Source organism: Zeus faber (genome assembly GCF_960531495.2).
Source record: "Zeus faber genome assembly, chromosome: 11".
In the NCBI taxonomy this organism is placed as follows: Eukaryota; Metazoa; Chordata; class Actinopteri; order Zeiformes; family Zeidae; genus Zeus; species Zeus faber.
Genome location: NC_137205.1, coordinates 18,887,146 through 18,901,243, shown reverse-complemented (window position 1 = coordinate 18,901,243; position 14,098 = coordinate 18,887,146). Strand labels below are relative to the sequence as shown.

At 49.1% G+C, this 14,098-nt stretch overlaps 1 protein-coding gene across 1 annotated transcript in view; it reads left to right on the top strand.

Annotated features, from left to right (window-relative positions):
* The window catches only part of adgrl1a (adhesion G protein-coupled receptor L1a), a gene marked incomplete at both ends in the record, with an annotated part of 67,548 nt that overhangs the window by 36,639 nt on the left and 16,811 nt on the right, over positions 1-14,098 (top strand). Inside the window, 10 exons of the mRNA XM_080009298.1 lie at positions 3,261-3,468; positions 4,142-4,406; positions 5,768-6,095; positions 7,467-7,760; positions 9,393-9,496; positions 10,173-10,358; positions 10,595-10,633; positions 11,808-11,988; positions 12,559-12,681; positions 13,885-14,096. Of these exons, the coding sequence (XP_079865424.1) occupies positions 3,261-3,468; positions 4,142-4,406; positions 5,768-6,095; positions 7,467-7,760; positions 9,393-9,496; positions 10,173-10,358; positions 10,595-10,633; positions 11,808-11,988; positions 12,559-12,681; positions 13,885-14,096 (1,940 nt within the window). The remainder of the gene's footprint in view (positions 1-3,260; positions 3,469-4,141; positions 4,407-5,767; positions 6,096-7,466; positions 7,761-9,392; positions 9,497-10,172; positions 10,359-10,594; positions 10,634-11,807; positions 11,989-12,558; positions 12,682-13,884; positions 14,097-14,098) is intronic.

Here is a 14,098-nt window from a genome sequence, read left to right as displayed (position 1 = left end):
TCATACCCAATTCATACCAAGATCATTAGTCCCTGTTGTGCTGTATGGGGTGTGTGGGATTATAGGCTTTGCAAGCAACAGCCTTCTTATTTGGAAGGGAGGGAGGGAGCGAGAGAGGTCGGTAATGGAGGCGTAGAAAGAGGGAGACTTGGTAAACAGGAGGGTGGTGGAGATGGCCGGGATCTCAGGTCAGAGCTAATGATGCCTCCCAGGCCGGCGGCGCAGGGCGTGGCCGGGCTTCCGCTTCTGGCCCGTGCATGCGCAAGCGTTTCTTTTTTAGCTTCCGCGTGTTTTTGTGTGTCTGCCGGGTGCTCCAGACCTGCATATATGCAGCCCGGAGGCCGCTGATGAGCCCCTCTGACATCAGGGACCACCCAACACCCGTCTCATTAAAACGAACAGCAGCACACGGAGGCAGATGCACACTAGCTGCACTGTGGACGATGGGGGAAGAGCAGAAGCAGGCAGACGGCGACAGTGTGTTAGTCCGTGCTGCTCAGCGGTGATGTAGTAATGATGAGTCCAGTAGGTTACAAATGGATACCAATTTGGGGAAGGGCTGCAAGGTTAGGTGCACAAAACAAACAGCATCACATAATATTTTGAGGTAAGCGATGGCGAGGGTAAATTCTATTTCGGACAGCTGTTTTGGAGCGGTGATGGATTCCGGCGCATGTTTGTGATACGGTCGCTACTGGCTGACTGATCCTTTTTCCCCTCTCGGTAGCTTCCAACCATTTACTACAAAGACCAGAGCGGAGGTAGCTTCTAACTATTTAGCACAATGCCGTACGTACACACAATCCCAGCTTTAACACGCCACGCCAGGAGACTGGTTGGAAGCTGCTTGCATGCGAACACTGATCGCCTCTAGTTGTTGACACAAATAGTGGCTATAGAGAATGGGCTTTGCATGTCCATGCTAATTTGTCCTTTATCCTACCTTGAGGCAGAGTTTGCCTCGCCCTTTTTTTTTTTTTTTTTTTTTTTTTTAATGGGTCACCCACATGCACAGAGAGACTTTTATCATGCTGTTTATTCCTCTATTTACAGCACCTTTCTGCTTCTGTGGCAGTGTCCCAATTTCCACATTTTCTCAATCTTTACGACGCCGCCCATGCCTCGCCACAAATCACCTCCCTCCTAACGAGGGGAAGTTCGGCTAATTTGCCGCATGGCCAGCCTGTATCCAAGCCGATGAACGTGTAATTTGATTGCGGTTTGATACGGAGCCGACATGTTGATCCATTTTGCTGAAATACATATCATACCTCTGCTCGAGAGTGGTGAATTTGAGCAGTGGATAAAACCATTGTTGGGAAATTTCTTAGTCGCTCACATTCATATTTGCAAACCCTCCACCCCCCAGGCTTCAGCCTTGTGCCGCAAAAACCCGTTTTGGTTTCACAATGGAGCATGACAGTCCCCCTCCCTGAGAAGAGCTCATATTGAGAGTGTGTTTTTTTTTTTATGTTTCGGCTTGATTAGATTCCCATTTCGCTGCCAGTCTCTGTCCCCCCCAAACAGAACCAGCTAATCCCAGAGTCGCCTGGCGCCGTAGATCACCAGCCGCTATCGCCAACAACAGAACACTCAGGGAGGAGGCTGCACTTCCTCAGGCTTGCCTGCGACGGAGTCACTTTTCTGCGCCTCCGTGACAGTTCTCCCCCTGCGCCGGTCCGCAACGCCGCGCTCCGCACAACTTTTTTATTTTTTTTCCCTGCGGACGTGTTTGGATTCCACCCATTCGTCAACGCCGACGGTCACTGGACGGGCGTTGTTGAATGCCGTGTTGGCCATCCATCCGTGGACGCCATCGCACGGATGGTGTTTTTGCGACGTGCGCTGTACGGTACTTTGTCATACGTGTACACCTGTCCGCTTGTGTGTGTTTTGTGTGTCACCCGTCTCAACGCCCCGCAGCGTCCAATTAGTCCGGGGACGCGTTCAATCATGAGGTGACCAGCAGGTGCCTGATTCTTCCCCCAACCCTGTGCCAGGGAGCCACATAAATAAGCTGGCAGGGGCGAGCGGGGACTCCTCCGCTCTGTTGTCCTGCTGCCCATCCCTCGCTCTCCGCCTCCCCCCTCTCTCTCCCTCTCTCGCGCTCTCTCTCTCTTTCTGTACCCGCCGCTGCCCCGTGATGTCAGGGTGACTTGGATGCCAACAGCCCTCTCTATAGATCACCTGACAGGCCCTGTCCCAGGGCAGCGTCTGTCTGGCTAGGACACAATGCGTCAGCCGGCCAATTTACACCGTTCCCCAGAGGACGGCCTCCTTCCGTGGAGTAGATGTTGTGTGTGTCCGTGCGTGTGTGTGCCTTTACGTGTGAAAATAAGTGTTAATTTGTGTTGTGTTTGTTTGACATGTGTGCATAGCTTTTAAGGGTGTGTTTGTGTACCTTGTAAGGTACGGGTGGGTGTGTATAATGTGTATGTGTATTAATGTGTGTGTGTGTGTGTGTGTGTGTGTGTGTGTGTGTGTGTGTGTGTGTGTGTGTGTGTGTGTGTGTGTGTGTGTGTGTGAGCGCGCGTGCGTGTGTGTGTGTGCGCGCGCGTGTAAATGTGGAGCGCGCTGTGCGGCGGCGGAGGAAGGGGAGGCAAAGCCAAGCTCACATCTTTCGCCCGGGACCTCTCTCCTAAAAAGGCATTACTCTTGACTGAGAGCCAAATCTGTGTCCTAATGAAACACGTTTCGCAATTACTGTTTTACCACCGAGCAGCAAAGTAGAGAGAAGTGGAGGGCCTTTGAAATAGAAAATGCACAATCAAATAAAAAAGTAGGCCGAGATAAATGAGATTAGAGATTACATCTAAGCGGCAGCCGCTGCCAGAAATCTCCCATTTATCATAACCAGCCGCTCCTGGACCACAATGCTGATGTTTTACAAATGAGCTTTTTATACGTTCTTTCATTTTAAATCTGATAATGTATCTCACCTCGCCGCTTCTCTTCTCCCTCTCCCGCTCTCTCACTTCTCTTTGTCTGTTTCCGTCCTATTCTCAACTTTTGCCGTATCATTTTTTTTTTTTATTTCTCCTCCGGCCCCACCCCCTTCATCTGAACCTTCCTCTCACTCAATCCTCGATGCTTTTTTGCCCCCCCCACCTCAATTCAACCCCTCACCCCTTAACCTTCCCGACACCCACGCAAACCTCCGTCATGACCCTTCATTTTTGCAATGCTTTGTTTTCATTCCCTGTTCTTTCCCCCTTCTTCTCATCCTCTCTGTCTCTTCTACACCTCCTCCTCTGCTCCAGTCTTCGTGTGCCCGGGGACCCTGCTGCGGGTGCAGGCCTCCAGCTCCCTCCAGGAGGCGGAGCATCAGTCGGGGGCGTGGTGCAAGGACCCCCTGCAGTCCGGGGACCGGCTGTACGTCATGCCCTGGACCCCCTACCGCACCGACATGCTGTACGACTACGCCTCCTGGGAGGACTTCAAACAGAACCGACCCACCACGACCTACAAGTGAGAACGCCCCCCCCCCCGCCCCTGCCCGTGATCAAATTGCACCTGCTCCCCTATTGATTTATCGGTCCGTTGCACTGGATATGGATATTGATAGTGGAGCGGCTCCATCTTGTAGGCCTCGCAGGGTGTATGGATCACCTGGCTCCTGTCCCTCCATCACTCAAGCTGCCTTTACACTGAATCCGAAAACGGATCCGACTGCCGGGCCCTCCCCTCTGGCGGTGGTCGTAGTGCATGTGTCGAGATTTTGCATTGCGTAATATGTCAGAGAAAATGGGAGAGCTTGGTTCTCTTCCAGTACAACAGCGAGTAGTTTGCTCAGCTGGATATTATTATTTTCCATGGATGAGAGTTTATATAGTGTTTGTCAAGTGCCCCTCTCCTGTAAAGCGACCTTGGGTTCTTCGTAAGGCACTATACAAATTTAAGTTATTATTATTATTATTATTATTATTGTTATTATTATTATTATTATTATTATTATTATTATTATTACTATTATTACTATTATTATTACTATTATTGTTATTATTATTATTATTATTATTATTATTATTAAGTGAAAAAAAAAAAGCACACAATGCATTCATACAAACACTCTCCGTATAAATGAATGGGACTTCCGATGAGTTGGTCGTTGCTTGTCACACCGTCCCCGTCTCCTTGGCAGGTTGCCGAACCGCGTCGACGGCACGGGCTTTGTGGTCTACGACGGCGCCGTGTTCTACAACAAAGAGCGCACGCGCAACATCGTCAAGTACGACCTCCGCACGCGCATCAAGAGCGGCGAGGCCATCGTCACCAACGCCAACTACCACGACACGTCGCCGTACCGCTGGGGGGGGAAGTCGGACATCGACCTGGCGGTGGACGAGAACGGCCTCTGGGTCATCTACGCCACCGAGTCCAACAACGGACGACTGGTGGTCAGCCAGGTACCGGGGGGAGCGCAGCGTGGAACAGAAGGGGGGATAAGAAGTGGATTAATAAATCCGAGTGGATTACGTAAACGCTCATTTAAACCGTTTGGTGGGGGGAGGACACGGCACAAAATCATGATGGATTTATCATCGAGATTGTACAACTGGACCATAAAACCGAAATTTCAGCATAGCGTGAGCACAAAAAAAAAGACAAACAAAGGCTTAGTCCTACTTCCAAATCCCATCAATGAGATTAACCTCAGCATCAAAGCAATGTATTTTTATTTTTTCTTATGTTTTGGAAGAATGGACCCAGGTGTTTTGGAATAGTTTACTTATCTGTATTTTCTGGAACGGAACCGTGGGTCAGACCCTTATTTCTCTCTCCCAACGAGATCATCACGGGGTCTTCAGATCACTAGCTCATTAACTTCCAAGGCTTAATCTCCTCCGTTTGGATTTGAGATGTCCGAGCTACAGCAATCATCGACCATCAAAGTGAACTCGCCTCCATCATGTGCATCGCTTTTATGTGCAATCAAGAAATGCAGAAGAGCATTTCCCGAACTACACACACTATAAATGGGGCTGTCTTTTCTAAGGGGTGTGCTAGAATTTTTACCATCTGCTCAAAATTAGCAAGCACAGTGCCTGTCTGGTTCGCACCAGATTTTCTATGACCATCAATTCAAATCACACCAAGAGCAATTTTGTACTTTGAATAGCGGATGCGGTAGTATTGATGCCTGACTGCACGTTTTCACCACGCTGAGAAGTACCGAATCAGAGCGAGAAACAGAAAAGGAAAATTTTTATTTTTTTTTGCCACATAAACTAAAAACTCTCAATGACGAGAAAAAAAATCGAATGGTCTTGATCTTCCCGCCGCAAAAGAAACGCCGCGCGGGAAGATACTGCTGTGAAAATGATTGTAACTGGGGGGGGGGGAGGTTTTCCAAGAAACTTTTCCACTCAATCTTTGAGACGGCGTCACTCAACGCCAATCTGAAGAAGAGTAATTCTCATACCTCATGTTAACCCTTTACGCGGTCACCCTCTCTGCCCTATGTTACGTTCTTTTGAGTTATGCTGAGAAATCCATTCATCCACTGATACATCTTTTGACCACGGTGAAAACGTGTTGATTATTTTCCAGACCATAACTGTGCACGGTATTTCAGACCAAGGAGCCCAATGTGCATTATGATGACCCCAGTTCACAAAATTGGTTAAAGTGGCCAATTGAAATGGCCATTTCCTCGTGTTTTGCACCCAACCAATAAAACTTAAATGAAAAATAAATGAATCACTTGCCATCCCCTAAGCCCTGATGGTTTGAAACATTGAGCGCGGACGATCCTCTCTCACCCCAGGTGAACCCCTACACCCTGCGCTTTGAGGGAACCTGGGAGACGAGCTTCGACAAGAGGCTGGCGTCCAACGCCTTCATGGCGTGCGGCGTCCTGTACGCGGTGCGCTCCGTCTACCAGGACGACGACAGCGAGGCGGGCGGAGACCTGATGCTGTACGCCTACAACACCAACCGTGCCCGCGAGGAGCCCGTGCACATCCCCTTCCCCAACCCGTACCAGTACGTCTCCTCCGTGGACTACAACCCTCGCGACAACCAGCTCTACGTCTGGAACAACTACAACGTGCTGCGTTACCCGCTGGAGTTTGGGCCGCCAGACCCCACCACGGGTAAGCAGCCCCCCCTGCACTGTATTCATCTGCATAGAGGAGGTTTGACTGATGCTGGTTCGTAATTTACATTCACTATGTAAAACTGCTCTCTACTGACAAGCCATGCTGAATGGATGGATTGGTGGTTCCAAAGCTGACTACTGTATCTGTTTATGTAACTATAGACAAACCCTTAAGTGCCTTAACATTTTCCTTGAACTGCCAAAATGGAAACTTCATGGTGGCCGCTGTCAAACCGGATACAAAATTGTCCAAGATTTAGTCCTGTTGCTTTTTCATAACTTAACAAGATACAAGTTCATATTTTGGCCCTATAAATTAAAAACACTAATTTGATATGGTAATTTTGGTGTCCAACACATGGAATGTAATTGTGTCCCAATTGCCCTATGGTTTACTCACATCTCTATGTCATTCATACCTGTAGGTAGGTCCAGTTTTTTTTCAAATATATATTTTTTTCCACATAAAAACAACATATCTATCATCTTATTCATGGTATTTTTTAGCCCATTTCGCAGGCTTCCTCCATATGCTGCCTGAATATGGCTTTGACTTGTACCTGGTTTAGTGTATCATCCCCTCAAGTGTGTTTTTACTGCTACTAAGGGTAAGGGTGAGTGACTACGCCCGGTTATTTTTGTTATACAATTTCTTTAAGCCCTTTTTGACTGAGGTTCGGGCGCTCGGTGTCTGACCTACTGGAAGTATGTGAAGTTGGGATTGGTCCCGGAGAGAGAAAACAGACTCAGTCAGATCGGCAGCTGCCCCCATGGAGCTGAGAGCCGACTCGGCGTTTGATCAGTTCACGGTTTTGTAGCTGTGATGTGCTCCTTTCATCGTCGTATTTTAGCGGTTTGGTTGTATCAGTTTGGTTGTTAGCGGTTTTGACTTCTCCGATACATTTGATCAATTATTTACCGCCTCCGTCTCGTGGCGATGCTTGTTCTCCTCAAGAGAGGGAGCGGGGGTGGGGTAGTTGGGTGGGAGTTGGGCTGGGGGGGCTGATATCAAGACACCAAAAGCTTTGAAATGCACAAAAAAAAAAAAAAAAAAGTATTTGTCACCCCAATTATTGTCAGGCAAACTTTTGAACTTGTCCTCAGAATGAGATCTGACACTCCCATGCCTCTCTCCTTCCAGCGTCTTGAGCCCATTTTTTGGTATTCTTTCAGTCTGGGTTCGCTGCTCTCTCAGTAAATCCTTTGCATCCTCTTGGAACTCGGAGACTCAAAGTCTCCCTCCCTCTCGCGTCGTCCCTCTCCCTCTTTCCCTTCCGTCCTGTCCGCCGCTCTTCCTGTCACTCACCCCTCCTTCGGCCCCTCTATCCTGCCGGTGCTACCCTAACCCTGACCCTTCCCCCCTCAGGTCCTCTGACCACCACCCAGGTGACCACCACCACTCCGGCCAGGACCTTCACCTCCAGCTCCAGCCCCGCCACCACCCGCCCGCTGGCCCCCACCTCGCGTCCCATCGGCTCCATCAACAAGGGACCCGACCTCCGGCCCATCACGGCCACCGTGCCCGTCACCCGGCGACCGCCCCTCCCGCCCCAGGGCGCCGAGCCCCACGTGTGCGAGTCCCGGGTGGCCAGGGGGGTCCAGTGGCCCACCACGCTGCGAGGGGAGACGGTGGACCGCCCGTGTCCCAAAGGATCTCTGGGTATGTGACCCGGCGCTAGGAAGGCGTGTTTTGTGTGTTTGCCTGATTGGGGAATATTGACGTGTCCCTTCGATGAAAGAATGGCGTGCGTGGGGGTTGTTTTCCAAACTCGTGAATCCAGACATCAATTGGTCGTGTATTGATGTCACCCAAAAGAAGGTGTGTGCAGGGTATTCCTTTGTGTCGAAAACCCTGATGTGTGAATGTGTGTGTGTGTGTGTGTGTGTGTGTGTGTGTGTGTGTGTGTGTGTGTGTGTGTGTGTGTGTGTGTGTGTGTGTGTGTGTGTGTGTGTGTGTGTGTGTGTGTCTGTGTGGAGGGGGGTATTTTCATGGGATTAGCATGTTTGTGCGTCGCCTCTTGTTTTGTTTTTTTTTCCACCGCTGTTTCTACGTCAGTCTCAGTGTTAGTCTCACCAGCAGGCAGTGTCCCCCAGGACTTCCAGATGAAATTCTGTCCTCTGCGAAATGAAAGACTCGCCTCCCAGGGAAAACAGGGATAGCCGAGCGCGAGGAGGGGGGAGCGACGAAATGAAAGGCCAGGCGTCACCTTCCTTCGTGCTGCTGTCTATACCTCTAAACGCGCAGCCATTAAGTGCTTTTCGCAGCAAAAAAAAAAACAAAAAAAAAACCATCCCCTCCCTTCCCCTCTCCTCTCGCGAATGAGGCTTTCTCCCCCTCTCTTTCTCTCGTTCTCTCTCTCTCGAAGAAAACCATGGCGACATTAAATTAGCAGCTGGCTTAATTGCCTTGTCTTGGCAGAGTTTTCAAACCCAATCGGTGGTAGATGGAGGGGAGCGTATAGAGGGGAAAGGCTGCGATAAAGAGAAAGCGTTGAAGCCGGAGGGGGAAGGAAAAAGGAGAAAGGGAGGGTATGAAATGCAACGGCAACGTCTGCTCTGATCCCTGTGACTGTGAAGTGCCGCCTCGCCCTCTCCCGCCCTCCTCCTCCCTCCACCTCCTGTTCGGCGGTCTCTTTCCCTCGGCCTCTTTCGGTCCCCTCGTCCTTTCGCTTCTCTTTTCTCCCACTGCGGGGTTGACCGGAGTTATTTGTGTTGGTGACAGCGGAAAGACCCTCCTCTGTGGTTTGATCCGGTGTGGTGTCCTTTAAGTGAACCCTCCTCCCTAAAGAGAGAACTTAAGTTGGTAGAAGAGAGGGCCGTCCCTGGAGGGTGTTTTCATCAGTAAGAGATATACCTGATGGAGTGTGTGTGTGCGTGTGTGTGCGGTGTGCTCGGGCACTATGTTATATTATACCTGTGCATTTATAACCGACATCTTCTTTAATGCCTTTTCCTTCTCCTCCTCCTCCATCCCTCTCCTCCTTCCTCTCTCATTCTCAACGGCCCGTTTTCCATTATTTAACCTTTTCCACAACTGACCCATTTTCTCTCACTTCCTATTCCCGCTCTCCCCCTCCACCCTCCCTCCCTCGCCCTCGACCCTCCCGTCTTCGAGCGCTCTGGACGCTCATTTCCACAAACAATTCCGTTCCATAAATCCTTTGGGGGCAAATCCTCTTTCTCCTCCCATCTCGTCTCTCTCTCTTCTCTCCTCCTCCCTTTAATTGAATCGGGTGGCACCCAATACTTATTATCTCCCCCCCCCCCCCCCCCCTCTTTTTTTCGGCCCCAGGTATCGCCTCGTTCCAGTGCTTGGCGGACCAGGTCATGTGGAACCCACGAGGTCCCGACCTCAGTAACTGCACCTCCCCGTGGGTCAACCAGGTGGCCCAGAAGGTGAGGCCCCCAGACACCCCCCAAGGGCCCGGCTCTGTCCTCTTCCCTCTGCCCCGCTGCCCTCATCCCGGCACCCCACCATCACCACCACCTCTATGTGTACATTAACATACCCCAAAGGCTGACCTGATTAAAATACTCACTCACTCCAGTCGGTTCTTTCATTTTTATGGTGCCTGTGCTAATACTTAATTAAATCTTTTCTCTGGCTAATATACTATAATTACAGCTAGGTTGAATTTTTATAGAAATTGTCATTATCCACATGGCCGGAATGGGTTCTAATTCGTAGTCTGAGGGAAGATGAATAGATGGATGGATGGATGGATGGATGGATGGATGGATGGATGATAGATAGATAGATAGATAGATAGTTGGATAAAATAATTAACCAAAAAACTTAATATATAATATACAACAAATCTAACAATGAGCAAAACAAGGAAAATAAACCAAAAAAAAATGTCGGTAAAAATATACAATACGCCTTAACACTATTAACATTTAACAATAAAAATAAACCTAAAAATGATCAAAATACAATACAAATACTACTAAAATAACCATAAACAAGAACAAAATTGGCAATAAACAATCAATCTAAAGGAACTAAGTAAAGTAAGTAAGTAAACAATAGAAATGAACCTAATGCAGGTGCGTGCGTGTGTGTGTGCAGATCAAAAGTGGTGAAAACGCCGCCAACATCGCCGGGGAGCTGGTGAACCACACGCGGGGTCGAATCCACGCCGGCGACGTGAGCTCCTCGGTGCGACTGATGGAGCAGCTGCTGGACATCCTGGACGCCCAGCTCCAGGCCCTGCGTCCCGGGAACAAGGAGTCGGCCGCTCGCAACTACAACAAGGTAGCATATGCAGGCAGGCGCACACACACACACACACACACACACACACACACACGCACACAAAAATACTGTACAGATATAACAGCAACCAAGTTTTTTTAAAAAGAACATCAAGGTTATTTGAAAAAAAAAAAAAAAGAATGCCCCGCAGTGCACATGCAAGGACGAGTGGCTATATCATTTTCAATTTCCTGTTTAGCCGTTGAATTCAAGGCTTTTGTTTTTCTTCCTCCCAGCTCCAAAAGCGAGAGAGGACTTGCCGGGCCTACATCCAGGTACATTTTTCCCTCTTTTATCTCCCTGCTTTACATGCCCCTGGAGTCGTGGCACTCTGTGACTTAGAATAATGCTGAGAAGATAACTCCTTGGGTTGACTGGGCTTTTGGATAGGATTCCCCTAGCCTTTGGCATAATGTGTTGTGTTCTGTATGATGATTTATGTAGCCCTTGGTACCATGTAGGGAGTGTTTAAAATATTTCCAGTTTGATGCTGAAGAACAGCACGAGCAGGGTTTGCTTCAACTCTTGGCAGATGCAATGTATTTAAATGCGGCTGCGGTATTTCCCAAGGCGGCGAAGCTGGTTTTGTGATCAGAGAGTGAGGTTTTTTTGTGTACATATCTCTTAAATATGGGTCAGGCTAATGTTAACAGAAGTCGACTTTTTGTGGCGGAGCCTTGTTGCATTATTATGGAGACTTGCTGTTCAATATTGCCCTTATTGTGTTGCACAATAATGAGCAATATCTGCAGCTTGGAGAAAATGTAATTTGATGAGAGTGCGAAAGGCGGCGTCGGGTTGTGCCTGCCCTGCTGCACTTTTTTCAATATTTTTTGCAATATCTCTGCTTCTGAGAAAGCTGTAATCTAATAGCATGAAAAGGCCTTGTGATGCCATGCTGCACAAATGAAATGCAGTATTCCACGGCACGTAGCCTTTCCTGTCTCTCCTGACCTGTCTGCAGCTCGGTGTAATGTAATATTGCATTATCTGATCCCAGTTGGCGAATGTAAATGCAAGGACTGCTGTGCAATATGCAACAGCGCCGTTATTTTTGTCGCCGTGCGTGGCGTTGCCCGGTATCGTGGTGCCGGTGCGGAGGACGTACCCAAAACTTCTTGTTTTTCTCCAGTCGGAGTGGGAGTGAACTGTGATTCTAATTGCATTTTGAAAAAAGCAATGCTCTTTTTCCTGCCTGGAGTCAATCCTTCATTCTGAGAGGCCTGAGCAAAAGAATTACATGATTCATCAAGCAGGCTACTCCAATAAATTGGATAGCCGATAAAACCATCAAAATTGCCATTAAATGAATTGTAAGTGTGAAATAGAACGGTAATATGTCTGACATAGCACAGTAATAAATGTAGTATAGGGGAGTAGCCACTTTCTAGGAAAGACTAGTAAAACGTTAGCCACTACTTTCTAAGTGCGCCATTTGCCCTGTGACAGGCGGTTGTGGAGACGGTGGACAACCTGCTGTGTCCAGAAGCGCTGGAGTCGTGGCAGGACATGAACAACACGGAGCAGGCGCACACGGCCACCATGCTGCTGGACGTCCTCGAAAAAGGAGCTTTCCTGCTGGCCAACAACATGTACGGAAACCGCTTCTCCGATCACGCCCCCAACATCGGTAAGAGACCAGCGTGTTATACTAGTTGTTTGGATGGATGGATGGATGGATGGAGATGGATGGATGGATTGATGGAGATGGATGGGTTGATTGATGGATGTATAGATGGATGGATGGAGATGGATGGATAGATTGATGGAGATGGATGGGTTGATGGATGGATGGATGATGGATAGATGGATGGTTCGATGGATTGATGGATGAATGGAATTATTGAAAGACAGGAATAGAGGATTGGTAGATGGATGGGATTGATAGTACAGTAGATGATTGAGTATGGAGATGAATGGATACATGGACAACTCCTGGACTATGATTAATGTGTTCAACCTTGATAATGGATGGATGGGTGAATGGATGGTCCTCTCCAATCAGGACATGACATGTTCGGGTTAGACGTGTCAGGGTTGGACCTTCCTGCCGATGCCGCTTGACCAAGGCATTGGCTCCAGATCTGGAGTTGACCTCCCCCCGGTTCACCCATGGCTCCCGGACAGCCATGGGTCAATAAAGTGTCTTCCTCTTCATAACCTTTGTGCTGCGCGCCCCCCCCCCCCCCCTCTCCTCCAGACCTGGAGGTGCACGTGCTGAACACAGAGATGGACCTGCAGGACTTATCCTTCCCGCAGAACTACGCCAGCGACAGCACCATCCAGCTCTCGTCCTCCACAATCAAACAGTACAGCCGCAACGGTACAGCCGCCTCCGTCGGAGCACGGTCCATTCTGCACCCCCGTCCCTCCGTCCCTCCACCACCACCACCTCGTCCTCCACTCCCTGATTGCAAAATGGACTCTTCCTGGAGAGCGCACTCTCTCTCTCTCGCTCTCGCTCGCTCGCTTTCTCTCTCTCTCTCTCTCTCTCTCTCTCTCATGTTTCCATTTACATTTCGCGCGAAACCTAAAAACGATCTGCATTCGCTCGGCTAAGTTATTGGTTCATAATAATCAGATTTATCAGGCTAATCAGATTAACAAAAAAGCGCTGAGACAATTTCTTTTCTTGATGGATTCTTAACGGCAGTCTTAATAGAATAGCTGGGGAGGCGTGTAGATTACTATCATCTCCAACCTGACAGAGCAATCTCAGCATTCGCTCCTCTCCCGCTCTCCCCCCGTTCCCTTCCCTCGCTCCGTCTCTCCGCCATCTTATCCCCCTCTCTCATCTCTCTCATTTCAACCCCCACCACCCCCACCACCCCCACGCTCTTCCTTTCCCTCCCCACTCCAGCCTTTTTCTGTTTTCTGTCTGCTCGGCTCTGCGGCGGGAACGAGATTAGAATGATTGAAACAAACGCACATGAAATATTCATATGGAATAATAAGAGATCTGTGAATGCTTGAGGGATGAATGTTCCATTGCCCTCCGCATTAAATCTCGCTCTCTTCCACCAGTCAAAATGAAATGGTCCTTACCATCATTCTAACCTTCACTAACTCTCTCTCTCTGTCTCCCTCCTTTTTTTTGTGTGTGTCCTGTCACTCGCTCACTCTCTCCCTCCGCCTCTCTCTCTCTCTCTCTCTCTCTATCTCTCTCCCATTACCATATTATGCCCCTATTTCTCTACTCTGGGCTTTTTGTTCCCCCTCTCTCTCTCTCTCTCTCTCTCTTCGATCACCCTCACCCACCCCCCTCCTCTCCTCTTCTGCCCCCTTCCGCTCTCCTCCCTTTCTCTGCCTGTAACGTTTTTCACATTCCCCCATTCTCTTCATTCCCCCATTCTCAAACATTCATTAATTTTATTTTCTTTCTTCCTCCCTGCCCTCTAATGTACCCCTTAATGTCACTGTGTGTGTGCATCTCTCTCTCTCTCTCTCTCTCTCTCTCTCTCTCTATATATATATATATCTCTCGTCCTTTTTTCTTTTCCTTCCCTACTCCACGCTTGATCCCCAGGCCAAGTGAAGGTGGTGTTTGTCCTTTATAAGAACCTCGGCTCCTTTCTGTCGACTGAAAATGCCACGGTGAAGATGGAGCTGGACGTGAGCTCCGGTCAGGGCGGGTGGGGCCTGGCGGTCAACTCGCATGTCATCGCCGCCTCCATCAACAAAGAGTCCAGCCGGGTGTTTCTCACAGAGCCAGTGGTCTTCACACTCAAGCACTTGCAGGT